Source organism: Aphelocoma coerulescens, chromosome 5 (genome assembly GCF_041296385.1).
Source record: "Aphelocoma coerulescens isolate FSJ_1873_10779 chromosome 5, UR_Acoe_1.0, whole genome shotgun sequence".
Taxonomy (NCBI): domain Eukaryota; kingdom Metazoa; phylum Chordata; class Aves; order Passeriformes; family Corvidae; genus Aphelocoma; species Aphelocoma coerulescens.
Genome location: NC_091019.1, coordinates 61,833,500 through 61,851,915, shown reverse-complemented (window position 1 = coordinate 61,851,915; position 18,416 = coordinate 61,833,500). Strand labels below are relative to the sequence as shown.

At 43.5% G+C, this 18,416-nt stretch overlaps 1 protein-coding gene across 1 annotated transcript in view; it reads left to right on the top strand.

Moving 5' to 3' along the window:
* The window catches only part of SYT16 (synaptotagmin 16), a 93,301-nt gene that overhangs the window by 48,617 nt on the left and 26,268 nt on the right, over positions 1-18,416 (top strand). Inside the window, exons 5-6 of the mRNA XM_069018500.1 lie at positions 5,869-5,910; positions 6,162-6,698. Of these exons, the coding sequence (XP_068874601.1) occupies positions 6,233-6,698 (466 nt within the window). The 5' untranslated portion in view covers positions 5,869-5,910; positions 6,162-6,232. The remainder of the gene's footprint in view (positions 1-5,868; positions 5,911-6,161; positions 6,699-18,416) is intronic.

Sequence of the window (18,416 nt, the reverse complement as noted above, 5' to 3'; positions counted from 1 at the left end):
TCTCTATCTCCAAATTCCTTTAAATCCTTTGAATCTAGGTCTAGTTTTCCCAGTGACCCCTCAGCCTCCCAGGATTTCTGGCTGGACTGGTGGTTGACTTAGAAGTGAGAGGAGATGGGAGCTACAGGCTCAGCCACGTGTGCACACAAAGATGGATCACCAGGAATCATCCACTGCATTTTTGTCTCCCAAACAGCTCTGTGTGCACTGCTTGGTGGTGGTCCACACAGAGCAATTCCCACAGGCTCTGCAAGGATGGAGTGTGTGCGTGGGGGAAGGAGTAACAGGAACTGGGTGACTCCTCTAAATGTTTCTAAAATATCTTCATTTTGTTAAACAGCTAGACATGCTCTCCCACTGCTAATTTCCATGCAAGTAATTGCTCTGATTGACCCTGGTTTGTTCACTTGCTGCAGACTGGGTAGCACAATTGCAGGCAGGGTGGAGTCTATGGGGTCTGCTCTAGGGAACAGCTTGACAGCACAGGTGGGTGGGTTCGAGTGGTGGTGTAAATTGGTGTTTCTCCAGCCTTTTGAACTTGTGATTTGCTTTTGGCTCTTCTGTCTTCATGCAAGCTGGCAAATGGCAGCAGCTCAATTACAGAATGTGCTGTAATTTCTGACTGCAGGTTTCTTCTTTCATTCCCCTAATCCAGTAATTACAGATGTTTCTCGCTCTTTTAGCCTGTGAGAGAACAGTTGCCTCTGCTAACACCACTTTTCTAATACTCCAATGATTTGTGAATTTCTTTTTGCCCTTTATGTAACCCTCGGCTGGAGAAGTATAGATGAAGTTATTCATTGCTGCTTTTTGTACAACCACTTGGCATGGAACAGTTAAGGGCTTTTTTGTGCCTCTGGTGACAAGTGGCTCTTTAAATGCAAAGGGCTTTATTTTGATTTGGAGGATGTGACTGCCTTCAGTGGAGCGACTCTGGATTTAACACCAGTGCCAAGTCAGAATCTGGCTCGTCTGCATATCCAAACCCAATATTATGGCCAAGGAGGTGTAGAGATTTTCTCTCTCCTGAAAATCCCCCTAGGTTTAGTATTAATATTTTGATGGCAATAATATCTATCTGTGCTTTCACATATCCTCTGTTTTCTGGGTGCCCTGGACTTACATGAGACGAACATACCTCTGATTTCAGTAGTTCTTACAGCCTAGGCAAAAACAAAGGTGTGAAGAGGTCAGCATAGGAAATCATCATCAGCTCCTCAGCCCCATTGCTGTTGGAGCTTCTGAGCACAATATTTGTATGCTGGTCTTCCAGGAACATTTTTTTTTTTTCTTGAATTTGTCATCATGTACTCTGTATGATGGAGACACCTGGTTTTTTTTGAAAAAGGCTCCACAATTTTGAACGATAAATGTCACATTTGCATAATTCCTTTTTTTCTTCTACCTCTTTCCTCTTCTTCCCATCCCACTGAAGCCGTGAGGATCAGTAATTGTTGCCATTGTTATTGACAAAAGGAGAGCATGAACAAAGGGATGAAAAGAAAGGAGGAGACAACATGGGGCTAAATATCCTGATCAAAACCACTTTTGTCATTTGGGTATCAATTTTTACAACTAATTTGGCACAGCATCACTAGCGAGCTGCCTGCAAAGACATGAGATGATTTGGGAGTGAGAAATAAGTCTGCAGGCTTCCTGTGCGTGGGCTGAGCCCCGTGCAGCCGGGTACATTGCTGTCTGCCTGAGCTCATCTTTGTTTTCACCATTCTGGGGCTTGCAGGACCAATGCTCTGCAGCAGTGGCTTTATTACTGTGTTGATTTGTAACCCATGAACGTTTCCAATGAGATGTGTCTAATTTATTGGCGTCAACCATTAGATTTTCCTTGAATGCCCTGGAGTTTCTGATTCACCAGCTGAAAACTATTATCACAGAGCACATAATCACTTGGAAAGTGCCTCTGTCTTCTCTTCTGTGTGGTAAATTCAACCACATAAATAGCATTTTTATAGCACATAGGCCAAAAAGTTACCAGACGTTCTGTATTTCCGTTTTGTTTTTACCTTGGGGAAGTTTGGTCAGTAGTGACGCTCACAGCTGATGTGAACCTTGGGCACTGTCTGTGAACTTACCTCACAACACTTCTGCAGGAGGCTCCAACCCCCTGAACAGCTTCAAGTGCACAGGCTGGGCTTGGCACTGTGACAGTTTCAGCTGGAAATACATTTTCGTCATAGTAATGTTTGGTGAGAGTGCAAGGGCTTTGCTAGCATCTTGTTAGATACAATTCTGGCAACTGCAAGAGGAGCAAAGAGTCCAGATTGTTCCCAGAACTAGGATAGAGGATTTCTTGGCCCAGTGTTGCTGCTGCCTGCCTTCATCTGAGTACATTGCTAACCTCCTCTCTGCTATTTTAAATGTGTGCTAATTGGATTCTAGTCTGAAATGAGGATCAGGCTCAACACAGTTTTCAGTAGCTCAAAAAATCTTACCCCTTCAAGCCTTCCTTATTTCCCCCTTCCATGAAAAGCAAAATGGCCTTACCTTTTGCACAGATCCTTGATGTTCTGGGCATCAGCTCAGATTCACACCTTGTTTTAGGTTTTTTCCCCCTAAACTTGGAGCAGAGCTTTGTGCTGGGTCAATCACACTGCCCTTCTTTGATGTCCACACAAATAAAGCTCCTGTTAATGGATATGATCCATTTTCAACCTGTGTTCTGCCTGTAAGGGAGGGGTTTGGTAGAAAACTATTCCAAGGGCCACACAAAAAGTGACTGAAGAAAAGGAAGTTTGTGCCTACACTCTGCAACAGCTTGAATAAGGAAAATATTAAGAAATGCACACTGATGTCACTTTTTTTAGGAACCTCCGTATCAAGAAGATTGAAAGACACTTTGGTAATATTATAAACTTCTGCATTGGGGTAGTGTTTGAAATTCTGGTAATAGTCTACTTTTTTTAGCAATACAGTAATTGCACCTCTCAATGGGAATGCTACTCAGGAATAATGATCCTATCAAGACAAGGGAATATAGATTGTAGTAAAGGTTATGATGGCTTCTGTGAGAGGCTTAGCATTGATCCTTTTAGCTATCTGATTTTCCAGGAGAGGAAAAAAAACCCCTAACAACTTCGAGTTTAGCATGTGATTTGGTGTGAAAATTCTTAAGGGTGGTTTCAGAAGATGGAACTTGAAGTGAATTTGCTAAACTGCTTTTTTTCCTCTCTCTTGTTTGATGAATACTTTTAAAAAGAAATGGATTTTTTTTTTTATTTCCCACACATTTTATGCTTTTCTCTGTTCTTGTAGTTTTTTTTTTTTTCTTCTAATGCAAGTCAAAACTGTTAGAGAAATCAAAAGTAAAAATCCGTTATGTTGAAAAGGCCATGTTGTGAAATATATCATAAACACACTGTTAGAGCAGTGTCTCCTAATTAATGGAGAGAGCTCCTGGGAAACAGCAAGCCTGTAACACAGCTCAGCCCTCTTTGATCCTCTGGTGTGTTTGTAAAATCGTTGCCCGCCTAAACTTGTCTGCAGCTTGTTACACATTTTATCCATCTGCTGCAAGTACAGAAATAAACCATTTATAATTCAACTGAACTCCAGTTGTTCAGCATATCACTGACTGTGGAGTCTTCAGTAAGAGGGAGAGGATGGTAGGAGAAGCAAAGCAAAGGTGAAACAGAGTCAGGCACCCTGGAAAAGACATTGGTTTTGCATGTAGAGATTGTGTAGGCACTGGGTTGCAAGTTGCACATGGGAGTTGCAGGTGTTACTGCAAAGTGGTTCAGATTTTTCTGGTGAAATACACATCAGTGTCTGTCTATTGTCTATAAACTGAAATCAAACCACTTGTTGGAGTTCTTAGGATTCAATCCAGGCAATGTCCAGGTCTTGGGTAGAGTTGTGGATGTGTGTATATGTGTGTGTTATATTTTTCCCCAGACTACAGGCAACTGCTTGGTATATGAAAGTTCTATCTACTGCTTCAGATGACTGAGTGACCACATCCAAGCTCTGCAGGTGGCTGTAGGTCACTGCTTTACTTCCCTTACTAAAGCAAAATCCTGCCTTGAAAACTCCCCCCATCCCCATGGTTGTGGTACCAACCTCCCTGTGATGTTTGCCTGAGTGCGGTGTAGCCAGCCACAGCATCCAGAAGTGGGATAGCACTGTTGGGCAGATCAGGTGTTGGCTTCAAAATCTAATAACAAGAGGAGCTAATTATTCCCCATGCAAATATCACAAGGCTATGTTCTGTTGATTTTTAGAACAGATCAGAACTTCATTTCAGCATCCATATATTTTAGCTCCATTGGTTAGCTATCACTCCTGGATGCCTGCATCCCTCTGAGGGCTACTGCTGTCACAGATCTTGCTGCTGAGACAGAGGGAGAGCATTGTGAAGTCCTCCTTTCATCAAAAATGAGAGGTTCATTTGCTCTTGCCTGTAAATAAATGACAGGTTAAAATTGTATCCAGTATCTAGCACTTACCCACCAGAGTTTATTTCCCTCCAAGCCTGGGAGAATCTCACTGTTAAAAGTTACAAGTACCATCTCCTACCAGTGATTTCTCTGGTGCTGTGATTTACCAGTAATCTGCATCTTGTTGAAAATGGGTTGTTTGAAGCCTTTAATCTCTTCTGGTCTATGAGAAAATCAGTTGCACAAAGCAGAGAGGCTTTGCCCGGGGCAGGGTTGGAAAGAGGAGACTCAGTGAAGGGAACAGCTCACCTGGGAGGTGAGTCTCTGGCACTGTCTGTTCCTTGCCAAAGATTTAATGTGTGGCAGGGAGCTTTATCTGAGTCCCAGGGGCTGAGCTGAGGGCTGGAGGCTGCCAGACGGATGCTGGAACAGTGTGTGCCCTGAGCCCAGGGAGTTTGTGACAGCTACAGCTTTTAAAATGCCTTTGGTAACCGGCATTCATTTACTGCCCTTGTTAAGGCTGCAATTCTTAGCACACTGAAGCTGACAATAAACCTGTTGGAAGTGTCTGCAGTATAAATCAACATCACTGGACCAAATTATTTGGCACAGGTTTTTTTTTTTAAGGTAAAGTCCTCTTAAGTCACTGATCTCATGTCTAAAATAGCTGCTCACCAAGCAAAGTGGGATCTTTCTAGCTTGTGCTCCATTTAAAGATCCACAACACTGATATTCCCACTACATTTCTCTGGAGATCATTTCATAAGTTAATACACATTGCTGCTGAGTTTATTTTCTTGCAGTTACACTGTATTCATCCTTTTATACTTTGATTGCTTTCAGACCTCTCAATTCAGCAAGACATTGGTATTAATTTTTGAATCTTCTTTTTAGCTGTCTTTTAGACTAAAATCTGCACCTATTTAATTCTTTCTTCCTAAGCCCATCATCCTATTTGTAGGTTTCTCCTTCTCAGAGTTCCTAAAAGAATATCTGTCTTGTGATGATGTGGGAAGATGTATACTGGGCAAAAAGGCATGTTAACTTTCTGCAAGTTATGTTTTTATTTAGAGTTTAGATGAATTTTGAGAAAGCATCATCTCGAGATAACACCAGTGCTTTTGTTAACTTGCTTCTGTTCCCAGTAATTTCATACCTATAATATTCCACCTCCTCTGTTCGGCGCTTTTTTTTGTCATTTCTGTGAATGGCAAAACGACTCTGGGTGGTGGGCAGAGAGAGTTTGTTCACAGCCTTTCTGTAGCAAAGCATTTGAGATGGTTGTCTGCCATGGGCTGCTACTGCAAGCTTTAGGCCTGTCATTTTCATTATTCAAAACACAATTCTCCCCAAATTCTCCTCCTTTCAGTTTTCTCACCTGGTCATACTAATGCTAAGGATGTGATAGACATTTGGGCCAGGAGGTTATCTGAGATTTTTGATTGCAGGTTGTTTTGTACCTTTTTTTCCCCAGGTCTGTTGACAGCTGTAACCAGAATGTGTGCACTTCAAAAAGGTACTTGTGTTCCAAGGTTCTGAGTTCTTATTTTTATCTAAGGTTTAACAATCGAATAAAAGCTTTCCAGATCTCTGCAGGAATATGTGCAATTTGTCCATCATTTCTGGATTTCTGGTGGTATTCTCAATGGGTAAAAGTGCTTTTTCCATTTTCCCCTCTCAGTTCTAGACATCTTACATAGATAGTGTGTCGACAGGTGTTGATGGACAAGCAATTTACAGTAATTTCTTATGGTGCTTATTCTGTAGCTCCCTGAATTATAAGTGACATGCTGGCAAAGCTGAACAACTGATCACCAGACACCGGCATAGTGTTAAACATGGCTTCTGAGGCTGCTCAGAATTTCCTCCAGCCACTGTCTTCTTGGATGTCTCAAATATACGAAGCGATCCAACAAGCAGGAGACTCCATATCTGCCTCACTGCTGAATTTGAGTGGAGTGGGTCATAAGCCAGAAGAAGAGAGGACCCAGGACTTGGAGAATAATGGAGGTGTTTATGAGGATTATTCTGAGGAATCAGATGATGAACGAGACCTGGACCTCTGGGATGAGGAATATTTCTATCCTAGAGAAGATGGTTACATTGGAGGCCCTGATCTGGCTTCACAAAACCTCCCTCATGGCTCTGACATGGGTCCACAGAGGCAAAAACGGGTTAAAAATACCAGCACTTCACCAGAGCAGTGCGTTGAAAGCACCAGGTCTTTGACAGCCAATGGATCCTACTGGACCAGCGAAGATCTCCAGCCTCTTGATCGGCTTCCTCCCATCGCTGAGGAAGAAGGTGAGCCCTCTTTGAGGATGGGAGGTCATGAGCACAGCCTCAGCTTGGGTGGCTCCTTAAACAGTGCCAATGGCAAGGCACGCTGTGCAGGTAAGCAGCTGGCACGTGCCCTGACTGCATTATCCAGACCTTTCTTTTCTGCTGTTGATTTGATTTAGTTGCTAATCTGCTCATTATGTTCTGTATTCTCTCTGTTTCCCACAGCTAAAATAAAACGCCCCAAATCCCAAAGAAAAATCTATCCTTTCCAATTCTTCCCTCGTTTGTGAGACTAATCTCATTGAAATAAGTGGAGATCTCCAGGGTGAAATGCTGTGTATTAGAAGGCAATCAGGCCCTGTTGCTGTAGCAAGGAGTGTTTTACTTCCCTCCCTGTTTAGTTTCTGGTAGTAGGACCCTTCAAAGGGAATGTTTAGCCTTAAGCCTTTGCTTTGAGAACCATCTGCCTTTGCGTCACTGCTATTAAAGATATATATAGATATATATATATATATATAATCTCAAACCTTGTTTCTTTGTGCCAGGAATCTCAAGATGTTACTGTGCCATGTGCTGTGAAATGCTGTACTAAAAAGCCAGCCGTATCTCATGATTTTATGGATGAAAGGCTCCCAAATCGCTTTCCTCCCCTCCCACCACCCCAACAGGCTTTTCAAACAAGACTGAAGAAGACAGCAGGCAGGAGATTATGAGAAGGAGAACTGAGTTTGATATTTTCAGTTTTAAATAGGCCTAACTATGAGTTCTGATCTTTAAATGACAAGAAGAGTGTTTTCAGGATATTGAGCCCAGGACTGAGTTTCAGCCATGTGACTTGTGCCCACTCAGTGTCACCACAAGTGTGGCTGGACGTTTCCTGGGTCACAGAGGTCTGGTGGAGACATGTGTCCTGACTACACCCAGGGAAAACTGCAGTCCTGCTGACACCATCCTTGGGTCTTGCTGGGATAAAACTGCTCTTTACAAACATCCTAAGAGTGGGGATAAGGGTGGAAAGAGGATGGGAGGGGGACTGGGTTCTACAATATGAAGCAGATGAAGAACTTAAGAATCACTGAGGATCTACAGAATTTGGCTTCAAATATCTAAAAGGGTGGGTTTTTTTTGTTTTGTTTAAGCAGGTGGTAGATGCTCTTGAAAATGTGTGTTTTATTATGACCAGGAGCTTTTCATCACTCTTGGCTTCTAGGGAAGTCTTACATATTTAGCCTTTTCTGTGCAGACTGTGGAAGATCAGCCAGTTTGTTTTTGTATTTAACAGGAATATCAGACTGAGAGGGCATAAGCCTTAGACGGTGTTCTTTAATGACTGGCAAATTAGCTCTTTTCTTTATTGCCATTTCTCACTCTGTTACGGCCAGGGAGTAAATAATTAAAAAGCGCTTTTGGTCTAGCTGTTCTGCCTCCCAAACTGGGATTGCTTGTTTCGTATTCCAAATGAATGATTGCCAGTTCTCAGGTTAAATACCTTGGAGTTGTATCTCTTGGAGCCCAACCCCTACCTTCTGGTACTCCTACGCATTGCCTGTGCAATATCCTGCCCACAGGGTTTGTCCATAGGCGCTGAGCCAGTGCTGCTGCAGGGCTGGATTTGCTGTGTGTGCTTGGATTATGTGACCAGTGTGTGTACAGAAGTCATGGAGCAGGGCACAAGGTGTCCATTCAGGGAGTGCTGGGGCCGTGGATCCTCTTGGACAAGTGCTGTCCAGGGCCTAACCTTGTCTCCTGCAGAGCCTGTAGCTCAGGAGGGGCTGTTGGAACAATTCACAGCAAATCCTGGGGCTCAGCCAGGTGCCAAATGCATCATTTGTAGGGCATCCTGCTCTCTCTGGGCCACACTCTTGCTCACAGCAGGTGGGAGGAAAGGTGGTGAGCTCTCATGGAAATGGGGCCCAGGAATGAGCTGCTGTCCTTGTAAGAGCTCTTTGTCACCTGCAGCCTTGTCTGCAGGGACATCTGAGAAAGACAGGTCCTAGGAGCGGGTGATGGACCAGATGGAGCTTCCTGGTGAGACTTAGGGACAGACAGATGCCAGAGTGACCCATCCCTGCAGCTCAAGGGGGGGTCCCTCTGGACCTCTCTCCCAGCTGAGAGCAGGTACTGGTCAAGTTGCTGTTCGACTCTCTCAATATTTTTTGGCTTTCCTTCTCCCTAGGCCATTGTGGACTGGAAGGCTGGTCCCACAGAGCTCCCCAGCACCTACAGTGCTGCTTCCTAGAGCTCTCTGCTTCCACACCAAGCACTTTAGGGAGCACTGCATAGCTTTTTGGACCCTAGGAAGTATTATTCCAGATGTTCTCAGATAGACTTTAATCTTTTTATCTCTGCAATGTGCTGCACAAAGGGCCGTGCAATGGTCTCAAGACTTCATAGTCATAAAAGTTGGCTGTTTGAGGGTTAGAGGGCTGGGAGCTGATGCCTTTTTTTCTCAGAACTAAGTCGTATAATGGGAGAGAAAGTGCTGAACTGTGATTTGAAAGTCTTCCACAGACCCTTTGATGTGGAAGAACTCATTTTGCTCTTCTAAGTGAACTTTCACTTCCAAAATACACATGCTCTTTGTATTTTATTTTTCAACTCTTTATTTCCTCTTTTTCCTTTAGATTCATTCTCTAACATCAAGAGTGTGAACTCTTCTGATGGTAACCTAGACATGCAGAGAGACTGTAATACCCTGGCAACTTAAAATTTCAGTCATGGATTAAAATGATCAAGAGAAGATGTTTGAGGTACCCTTATTTCTGTTAGTTTTTTACCTAACCCTAAGTGACAATGTAAGTGACACACGGACTTGCTGACATTCAGCAAAGCTGTTCAGTAGCATCAAAATGAGCTTTGAACATTTTTTCCTTCCATTTGGCAGTTTCCCCCCCCATTTCTGCAAAATACATGTTTCCTGTTTATCCTCGTATTATTTTCAGAACATTGCATCTTGACTTTATTTCACTTAATGTACCATATTTCTCTCCACAATAGAATATTTTAAAGCTAAATTGGCACAAAACAGTAGCAATGCCGAATGCTTTTTGTTGCCATGGAAATATTTCTGGGCACTTACTGAAGACCTGGTTGCCAATAGTAATGTAACAGAGAAAATAGATATGCTTCATTTAACAGCCACTGGTGATTAAAGAGCCACAGAAACCGTTACAAGGTCATTCCAATATACAGTTTATTTGGTTTAGGGGGAAAAAAACCCTGCAACCCTAGGTGAGAATAATTTTTTTTAAAAGAGATGCAAAACAAAATCCAATAAACGTTCCCTTCTCTTAAACTGACAGCATGCTTCTGAGATGAAATAAAATAGCATTGTAGTTAAAAACTATCATTACTCCTTCTCCTTTTTATCAAATATGTTTTTGATCACATTTTTGCCTCCTAGGAAATGTTTCCTGGCTCCCAGAGTAGATTTTCTTAGGCTCTGAAGCAGAACACATATTATTGAAAACCATTTTTAGGCTTAGGGTTCTAATAAATTGTTTGAGCAATGAAATTCTTGGGTTTTTAAGTCAAACATCCATCAGATACCATGAGGCAGGTTAATCACAGGGTGCAGGTTTGGCTGCTGCCCAGTGCTGGTCTGTAATTAAATGATGCTAGAGTAAAATTGTACTGAGGTTTCAGACAAATGCAAGGAAAAGGTTTTTTTACTTTGAATGCTTTTGATCCACAGTTTAATACTGAGAAGGTAGCTCAGCAGGAAGTATTGCAGTGCCGGGTGTTTGGTTTAAGAAGGAATGATGGCAAGGCAGAGGCTTCTGTGTGTGCAGATTGCTGCCACCAGTGGCAAATCATGTGCTTGTGAATTTTGCAGAAACAGATGAACTTGCTCTCTCAGACCCTTGTCCATTGTCTGACCTCAGTGTTTGTGACAATCTGTCTCACAGTGCAGAGCAGGGAGAGAGCAGCCTTTGCATCCCCCCACAGCTGAGATGCTGCTGCTCAGCTGACTGGGGGTGGCTGGCGGGAGCGTGGCTGCCAGATCCATCATGGCACATTTGGCTTAAGAATTTAAAAGAAAAAACCCAACCAAACAGTGGAGCAATAAACCACATCTGAAAGTAGTGCACTGCAAGAAGGGTAGAGGTGGCCAGTCCTTCTGCTTCCCAGCATGAATCTAAAGGGGAAAAAAAACTGTAATAACAAAAAAAATGAAGAACAGCAATAACTGCAATGAAAGCAAGGGCTTTAGCCCACTTCTCCCTCAGGGCTGTTGTCCTTTGCAAACAAAAAGCTAAAGTGGCCATTAAGTTCTCAGTCTCTGCAGACACTGCCCCGAAAAGGCACGGGGACAGGCACAGCAGCAGAGCTGAGCCTTCTGAAGCACAGCTGAACTATTTTTGCACAGCAAGTGCTGTGGTGGAAGCCTCCCAGGCTGTCAGACACTGCTCACAGCACTGGAGTAATTCACAGGTGAGGACAGTACTTCCACTGCAAGGAGAACTTAGAGATTTTTCCCCCCCCATCAACTGGACAATCTCAGTGCCAGCTAAAGGTTGCATTTCAGTTGCACTAAAATAATTTTTATGGCCTTGGAATGCTAGGAAGTGTGACACCCCTGTCTAGATGGCTGGCTGGTTTTCCTCAGCACATGTGTAAGGAGAAGCACACCTCTGAGGCTCTGGGAGTTTTTAAATCTAGAAAGCACTATTGCATTTACTTACCTTGGCCTCCAGCTTAACAGGGGTCATTGATTTTTGCCAGTAATTGCTGTAGTAAAGGAAATTATTCTTTCTGCTCTGTATGAACACTCCTGACCTCAGTAAATGACCCTTCACATGGACAGGAAATCCTAGGCAAGAAGTGAGGTTTTCATTAGGTCCTGTAAACCCATATAGCAAAATATACCCATAAGAAAAAGATGTTGATTATGTGATAAATTAAATTTCTGCTTGAAGTTGAGACTGAAATAGCTAGATGGCCAGTCTCCACATTGAGAAGTGAAGTGTTTATGAATTTTATCACCTGTCTGGGTATGGAGCCAGCCAGTGTTCTAGCCAGAATGTAGGCCTATAAAAAATCAGTGCCTGTGCTCTAAGAAGGACATTTAAAGAGGCTACACTGAATCAATACCACCACAAGCACTAAGGGAATGAAAGCAAAGGCAGACAGTGGACAAAAACACTTCAGAGAAAATACTCCTGGCAGCTCGAGTGGGACAAAGCACAAACGTGACTGGGGGCATGCATCTGGTCTCTGAAGAATGTGATACAAGCCCATGGCTTTCTGAAGTGAAGTGCAGACGTGAGTTTGCATTGAATGCTTTCTCTCTGGGAAATTCAGAATCACTCAGAGTGTTTGTGCACAGACTTTTGTCCCTGAGAAGGTGGTACAATGTTCCTACTCATATTTAAAGTACTCCTTTGCAGTTCTGTGTCTTCAAATTATAAGGGATCTTCATCCAGGAGTCAGTGGGGATAAGAGAACACAACAGCTGTGAGAGGAGGGTGGATTGTGGCATGTCAGCTTTACAGCTGGGGAAGTGAAGCCAAACAGTGGTTCAAAACACAACTTTTCAAAGGTGGTACCATTGCCAGCTCTGTCTTGGGCTTGTCAGCATTGCTGTTCGTCCTCAGTCAATGGTTTTAGACACAGTATCTTTGTCAGCCCACAGTAGATCAGTGGTTTGGGTTTTCACCAAGTTCCTTGTCTGGAGGGCAAAGCTTCCTTGTGCCCATCTCCCTGGGGGCCTGGGGAAGGATGCTCTGTTCACGAGTACTTCTCATCTGCTCTTGTTGTCTAGAAGGTTGCATAAGCTGTATGGAGAAGGATTTATTTGAGAGGATGAAATGGATTTTGCCATTCTGTGCAGTTACAGAACAAATTGTGTGTGAGCGTGTGTGTTTGTGCATGTATTTTCTGATCCACTTTTGCTAAGTGACATCCTCTTCCCACTCTCCATATGGCAGTTGCGACTCTATCTTCCTCTGGGAAGGTTGTTTAGGACTCAAGAGACTTCATTTACCAATAAACAGCATCTTGGCAGCATCTGGGAAATGCTGCCTCTCTCCTAGAAACCCTGCCTCCTCACCTTCCCTCTCCTACTACAGGCGAGGCAGGTGTGAATGATCTCATTGTGTTGTGGTGGAGGTTACGTGCAGGCAATACTAGCAGCACTCTGTGCAGAGCTGGAACATAGTATTTCTGTGTGCTGACACAAGCAGTAGTACTGCTTGTCCTTTTTTTTTTTCCTTTTTTTGGTGGTTTTTCTTTTCTGCTGCAGTTGTTGCTAGCTTGGCCTGCAGGGGCTTGCTGGAAGCACAGATGATCCATCCCTGTTACCTCCCAGCCTCCTTGCATTGCTTAACAGCACAAAACCCGCTAATGTAAGGTGATATAAGATGGGATCACTCTGCCAAAAGGTGAGCTGGTGTTGATCTTCACCCTTTGCCAGGTAGGGGTGTGGATATAAATTCCTTGTGCCTAGTTAATTTTTGGCTGTTGTAATGACCTGGTGGCAGCAGCCATCCTTTGGAGTGGCCTCATAGACTCCTGAAGTGGTTTTAGTAACCAAGGGGAAAATTCATTTTCTGCAGTGAAAGGAAATAGGGAGATTACAGTCATGGAGGTAAAACTGTGTAGTTTTAAGGACAGGGAATGTTATTGTTGGGCTCTGGGGGTCTTGCAGGTAATGAGGAAGGTGTGGTTGGGCTGTACCTCCACAGATGCTGTTTGTGTGATTCTCATGCAGTTTCCACAGATGGACTTAGGGACACTTCATCAGTACCTATTTGTAGACCAGCATGATTAACTTGGGTTGAATCTTAAATCAGTCCATAGCAAAATCTGTAGAAAATCCCTTCCCATTGATGCCTTAAGAGGCCTCCTAGAAACAGAGACTAGAAAGGAGTAAGGGAATAAAAGTAGGTATTTATTTGAAAGGCCTTCAAAGGTACCCCATGGGAGCCAGAGGTTGCTGCCAAGATGGATCCCAAGATGGACAAGAGGTCCCAAGTTCTTCATACTTTTACAGGTTTAGTTCATTTGCATATCAGGGTTAATTCTCCAATTAAAGCTTCAGTTTAATGATGTAATTTCCCCTCTGCTTGCCCCCTTTAGAAGCTCTTTGGTTTATACTTTTTGGGCTTAGGACAGTCTGGGTGTCCTTGGAGAGCAGGCCTGGAGAGGCTTTGTTATGTCTGCCTAGCATGAGAGAGCAGAAGTTAACAGGCTACAAGAAACTTCAGAGTTACACACTACGCAGTGCAGAATCTGAAAAATATAAAAGTTAAAACCTAGGGCATCACCATGACCATGGAAACAGCTGATGCTCTCATGGCATCATTGCACCACCTAAAAGTTCTCTTTTGTCCAGGCAGGTGCTCCCCTCCTAGAGAGCTCAGTACCCCTGTGAGATAAAGCATCCCTGGAGGGACTCATGAGGACTTTCCCCCACGAGCTGGGTGTTTGGAGGCATTTATCTCCTCGGGGTGAGAGAGATTCAGACCTGTACAGGCTATAGAGCATAATTGTTGTGGGAGTATTTTCTAGCAAATAATGAGACTGGTGGTGCTGGAGAGAAAGCCCTGAATTTGGATTAATGAGAGCCCTGTGGTTTGCTGGAGTTCTGTGTCTCGAGGTCAGTTTTAAGGGTTAGACTTATTGCCATAAATAATGTAGCTATAAAACCCTTGGGCCTGAGTTTTGCAATTGCCAGTTATTGATGTAAAACTGCAGCTGAGGTACAACATCCTTCCCCAGTCACACAGCTGAGCTGCTTCCCATGCCTGGCCTCAGGAGCAAGCCACTGTGTGGTGAAGCAGCCCAGCCTCTTGCTTCAAACAAGACCCAGCAGCCCCTTCCCTTTACTTTTAAACCAGGTGAGTTGGCCATGTGACTGCCAAAATTGAAACAAAGGGAAGAGGGGAAGGGCAGGAGGACAGGGTTGTTTCTTTTGGGTGACAGCTTCGGTCCTGAAGGCACGTGAGTCTTGCTGCACCACATTCCCACCCACTGCTGCTCCCAAAGTTGGTGATTTTCCCGGGAGTGCTGTGGTGTTACAGCAGCAGTAAAGGGGAGCTGTGGTGAATCAACCCTCTGGCAGCAAACAAAGTTTCAATTAGAAAAATCAGTGGGAAAATAAATATCTGCTTTGTTGCAATGCTGTTGTTTTCTGTCGCAAATCCAAACAAATATCTTCTTGAGGGAGTTCATTTCCACACTATTAATCAGCAAACAAAGGCTTGTGGGTGTGAAGCTGATGTTTGGGTGCTGTGAATGGTGTGTGCATACACTGGGTCTCATGTGGAGTGCTGAAACTGCTTTAAAGAGGAGCAACGTCAGTGACCTGAGTTTCCTGGATGTTTCCTTGGCCAGTTTGATTTCTGCTAGCTGAAAGGAACTAGTGCCAGTCCAGAGAAGCTTCCTTAGGTGTACTGGAGGAAGTTTAGGAAGTGACTCCCTTGCATTTGAGGAAGTTCATATCCAAGCCAAACAAACAAATAGAAGAAATGATGGATGGGGAACCTGAAGGAATTCAACCCATTGTGGTATGAAAGCTACCAGGAAAACTGTCATAAAAACAATACTGGTGAGGGGAAAGTTTGTTTTTTTTGTTGGAAGGAAAGGACAGTGTTTTCTACTTCACCACCCATTGGCATCCAGCAGTATGTTTCGTTTCTGAGCCCATGAGCCTTTCCAGCCCCACGCCCCAGAGCACACTCAGCTCCACCTGTGCTCTGCAGTGTCCCCAGTGTAACATGACATCTGCTGACAGAAGGTGCTTTTCTGCCTCTGCAGCTGCACATTTCCTGCACACAACGTAACCTGAGCTGCCAGAGAGCTGCAGGCTGACTCATGGATGTAACTACATCCGCACCAGGGGTTTTCCTGTCTTAGCATTGTCTCCTACAGTGTGTAATCTCTCTTTTCTTCCACTTCTGCACAAATCCTGGGCCTGTGCTAATAGAACCCAGTAGCACAAATGAAGCCTGACTCATATTTGCTCCACATGTAAGATGTAAAGTAGGTGATTGGGAAAATCAGGGATGATTGTGGTTCAGCCTCTTGGCTGCCATTTCCTATAGCTACGGAAGAACCTTAGGCAGCACAGTGAGAGCCAGTTTGACGTGGAATCCCATGTTCCTATTTTTAAAATCCAATTTTGGGAGTAGGAAAGAAACAACAGGAAAATATGCTGGTTTTCATGCTGTTTTCTGTGGGCAGTCCTCTATTTCTTTGCACAGCAGTGCACAGAATTGGGGTGTATTACTCTGACTGCTGTATTGTTTCACTGTAGAGGTGGTCAGAGCCAAAAAATGTCTTTTTCTCTGATTCCTCTCTTTTCTGTTGTTTTGTTCTCTTTTCTTAAAAATTATTTTTGTTGTAAATATCCCCTGGTGCAAACGTTTCTAAGCTGTGATTCTCTGACTGCATTTCATGCAAACACCCAAATGCACTCCCCTTGGGGAGCTTCCCAGTTGGTTTGGCCATGGGGTGAGGACAGATGGAGAGGCAGAGATGGCAAAAGCAGGGCACTGTCTATTGACACTCAGCAGAGAGGGGCAAACCTCACCTTTAGCACTGGACACCAAATTTCCCCCTGGTTTTTATACCTGGCAGAAAGGGATGAAAACACATAGGGATGGTGCAAGGAGAAATCCTCTCCATTACTAAAAGACCAGGGGGTGTTAGTCAGCAGTGTCCTATCAGTGTGCAGAAGTGTGTGTCTACTCCAGTGATTTTGAACGCATTTGGGATCTAAGGGAGTGGTTTGGATCGGGTGCCCTCCTCCTCACTCAAGCCTAAATCAGGCAGTTGCATTACTTTGTGTGTCAGTTTGAATTCCCAGTTCAAGTGTCTGACAGCAAGAGCAGGAAGAAGACTCCAGACTGAAAACTACTACAGAGCTGTAGCCACCTAGGAATTGATAGGAGCAACTCCATGTGTGTTGCTGCGTGTTCCCTGTACAAAATGTTCCTCCTTTCTCTGAGAAGCTTTAACAAATCCCTTGTTTGCAGCAGACCTTGCCCGTTTTCCAAAGAAAAGCCCTTTTCTTTCTGTGCACAGTTCTGGGTTTTGCTGAGGTAGGAGCTGTTACAGACCACTGCTCCTCTCTGTCATCTTGATCATGAAAATTTTAAGGCCAGACCTGTGTGACTGTTTCTGTAAAAGCAAATAACACAGCCACAAGTGCTCCTGGGATGCTCTGAGTGCATGCATTATGCATAGATGTACTGATATTGTCTTGTTTATGTGATCAAATGCATTTCTTTTGTGTATTACTTCTGCTTCCTTCAGGGCTTGGTGATGTTCCCATTGAAACTCTCACTGACTTCTGTACAGCAGAATCAAAATCTCTAAGACAAAAGTGGATGCAGAAGAGCAACATTAAATGTATAGGAAAACCAGAAATTTGGCATTTGGAAAGTTTCCATTGTTCAGCCAAAATGACTGTTGTTTGTTGTTTTTTGACACGTAGGCAGACAGGATATGTGCAGTACCTCTATATTTCACACCTACATAATGTATTTTATTCAGTACTTCTTTTTCTTGGGTAGGCTTGGAGCAAATGATAAGTTATTCTTTATACTTGGTAACACTGCAGAGACTTCTTGAATTATTTATTTCATGCGTTTTAGCTTGGTGTATTTGGATGCCTGTAAGCTAACTTTGTAACTGACTGGGTGTTTGAAATTTCTAAATAAATAGTGGTAGTTTGAAATACCTTGCCAGAAAAAGAGGTCACCCTTCTTCCCCCACTGTCTCCTCTGGGAAAAAAAAAAAAAAAATTAAAAATCCCACATGCCTCCTTAGGAGCAGTGGGAAGTTGATTTGTAAAACAGATGCTGCATAGAAGTAATTGAGTTGAAGTTGCTAGAAATATGTATATGCTACACAACATCTGCAGATCTCAAGATGTATTCATTATCTCTCCAGAATTTAGATTGTAATTATGGGCCCTTTATTTAAGTTTCCATGGTGATACAGAAAATGCTTCCCCCTTGTCCTTTGCTAATCAGGACACTTGTGTGTTTGAATGGTGATCGTTTTCCTCTCCCCTGGGTTAAGTTACTTTTATTAATACAGAGATATTAAGTTGACACGGAGCTGCCGGCTGCTCAGGCAGTGATTCAGCAGCAGACACATCAGGCATTTGCTGCAGATTCCCCAGTGCCACCGTTTAATTAGCCTGTGTGCTTCCAAATGTTTGTGAGGAATGGCAGCCACTGTCCTAACAAGTGATGCAGTCGTGCCTTGGGGATTGGGGAAGTTGAAATCAAAGTCAAGCAGCCAATAATATATCACACCATGCCAAGCTTCTCTCCTCCATCCCCCCACCCTTCCCCTCCTGTCTTAGCAAAAGGGCTCTGCTGTGTTTTGCAGGGAGTTGCAGGCAGGGCAGTGCCCTGACAGGAGCTGTCCAGGAGTCCTGCATCCACGTGGCCTTTGCAAAATTTCTTGTAACAATCGGAATTTCACGTTATGTTTAGGCACATTTATCTAAGTTTACAGCCTCATGCCTGCAGACCCAGAATTTTAATGTTACAGTTGTTTGAGAAAATGGTGAAAGGTGTGGTTTAATTACTAAAGATGTTATTTTACACAGGACTTTTAGAGAGTTGTTTGAGTGAAATGTGGACTTTTGGTTAAACTGGGATATTTTTTTTATATTTATCTTAATCACCCAAAAGGGATACGCATATAAGTAGAACGTAATAGCATTTGCTGAGCAATTAGATAAATTTTGTAGAGCTTACATGAGCTGCAGGTAGAAAT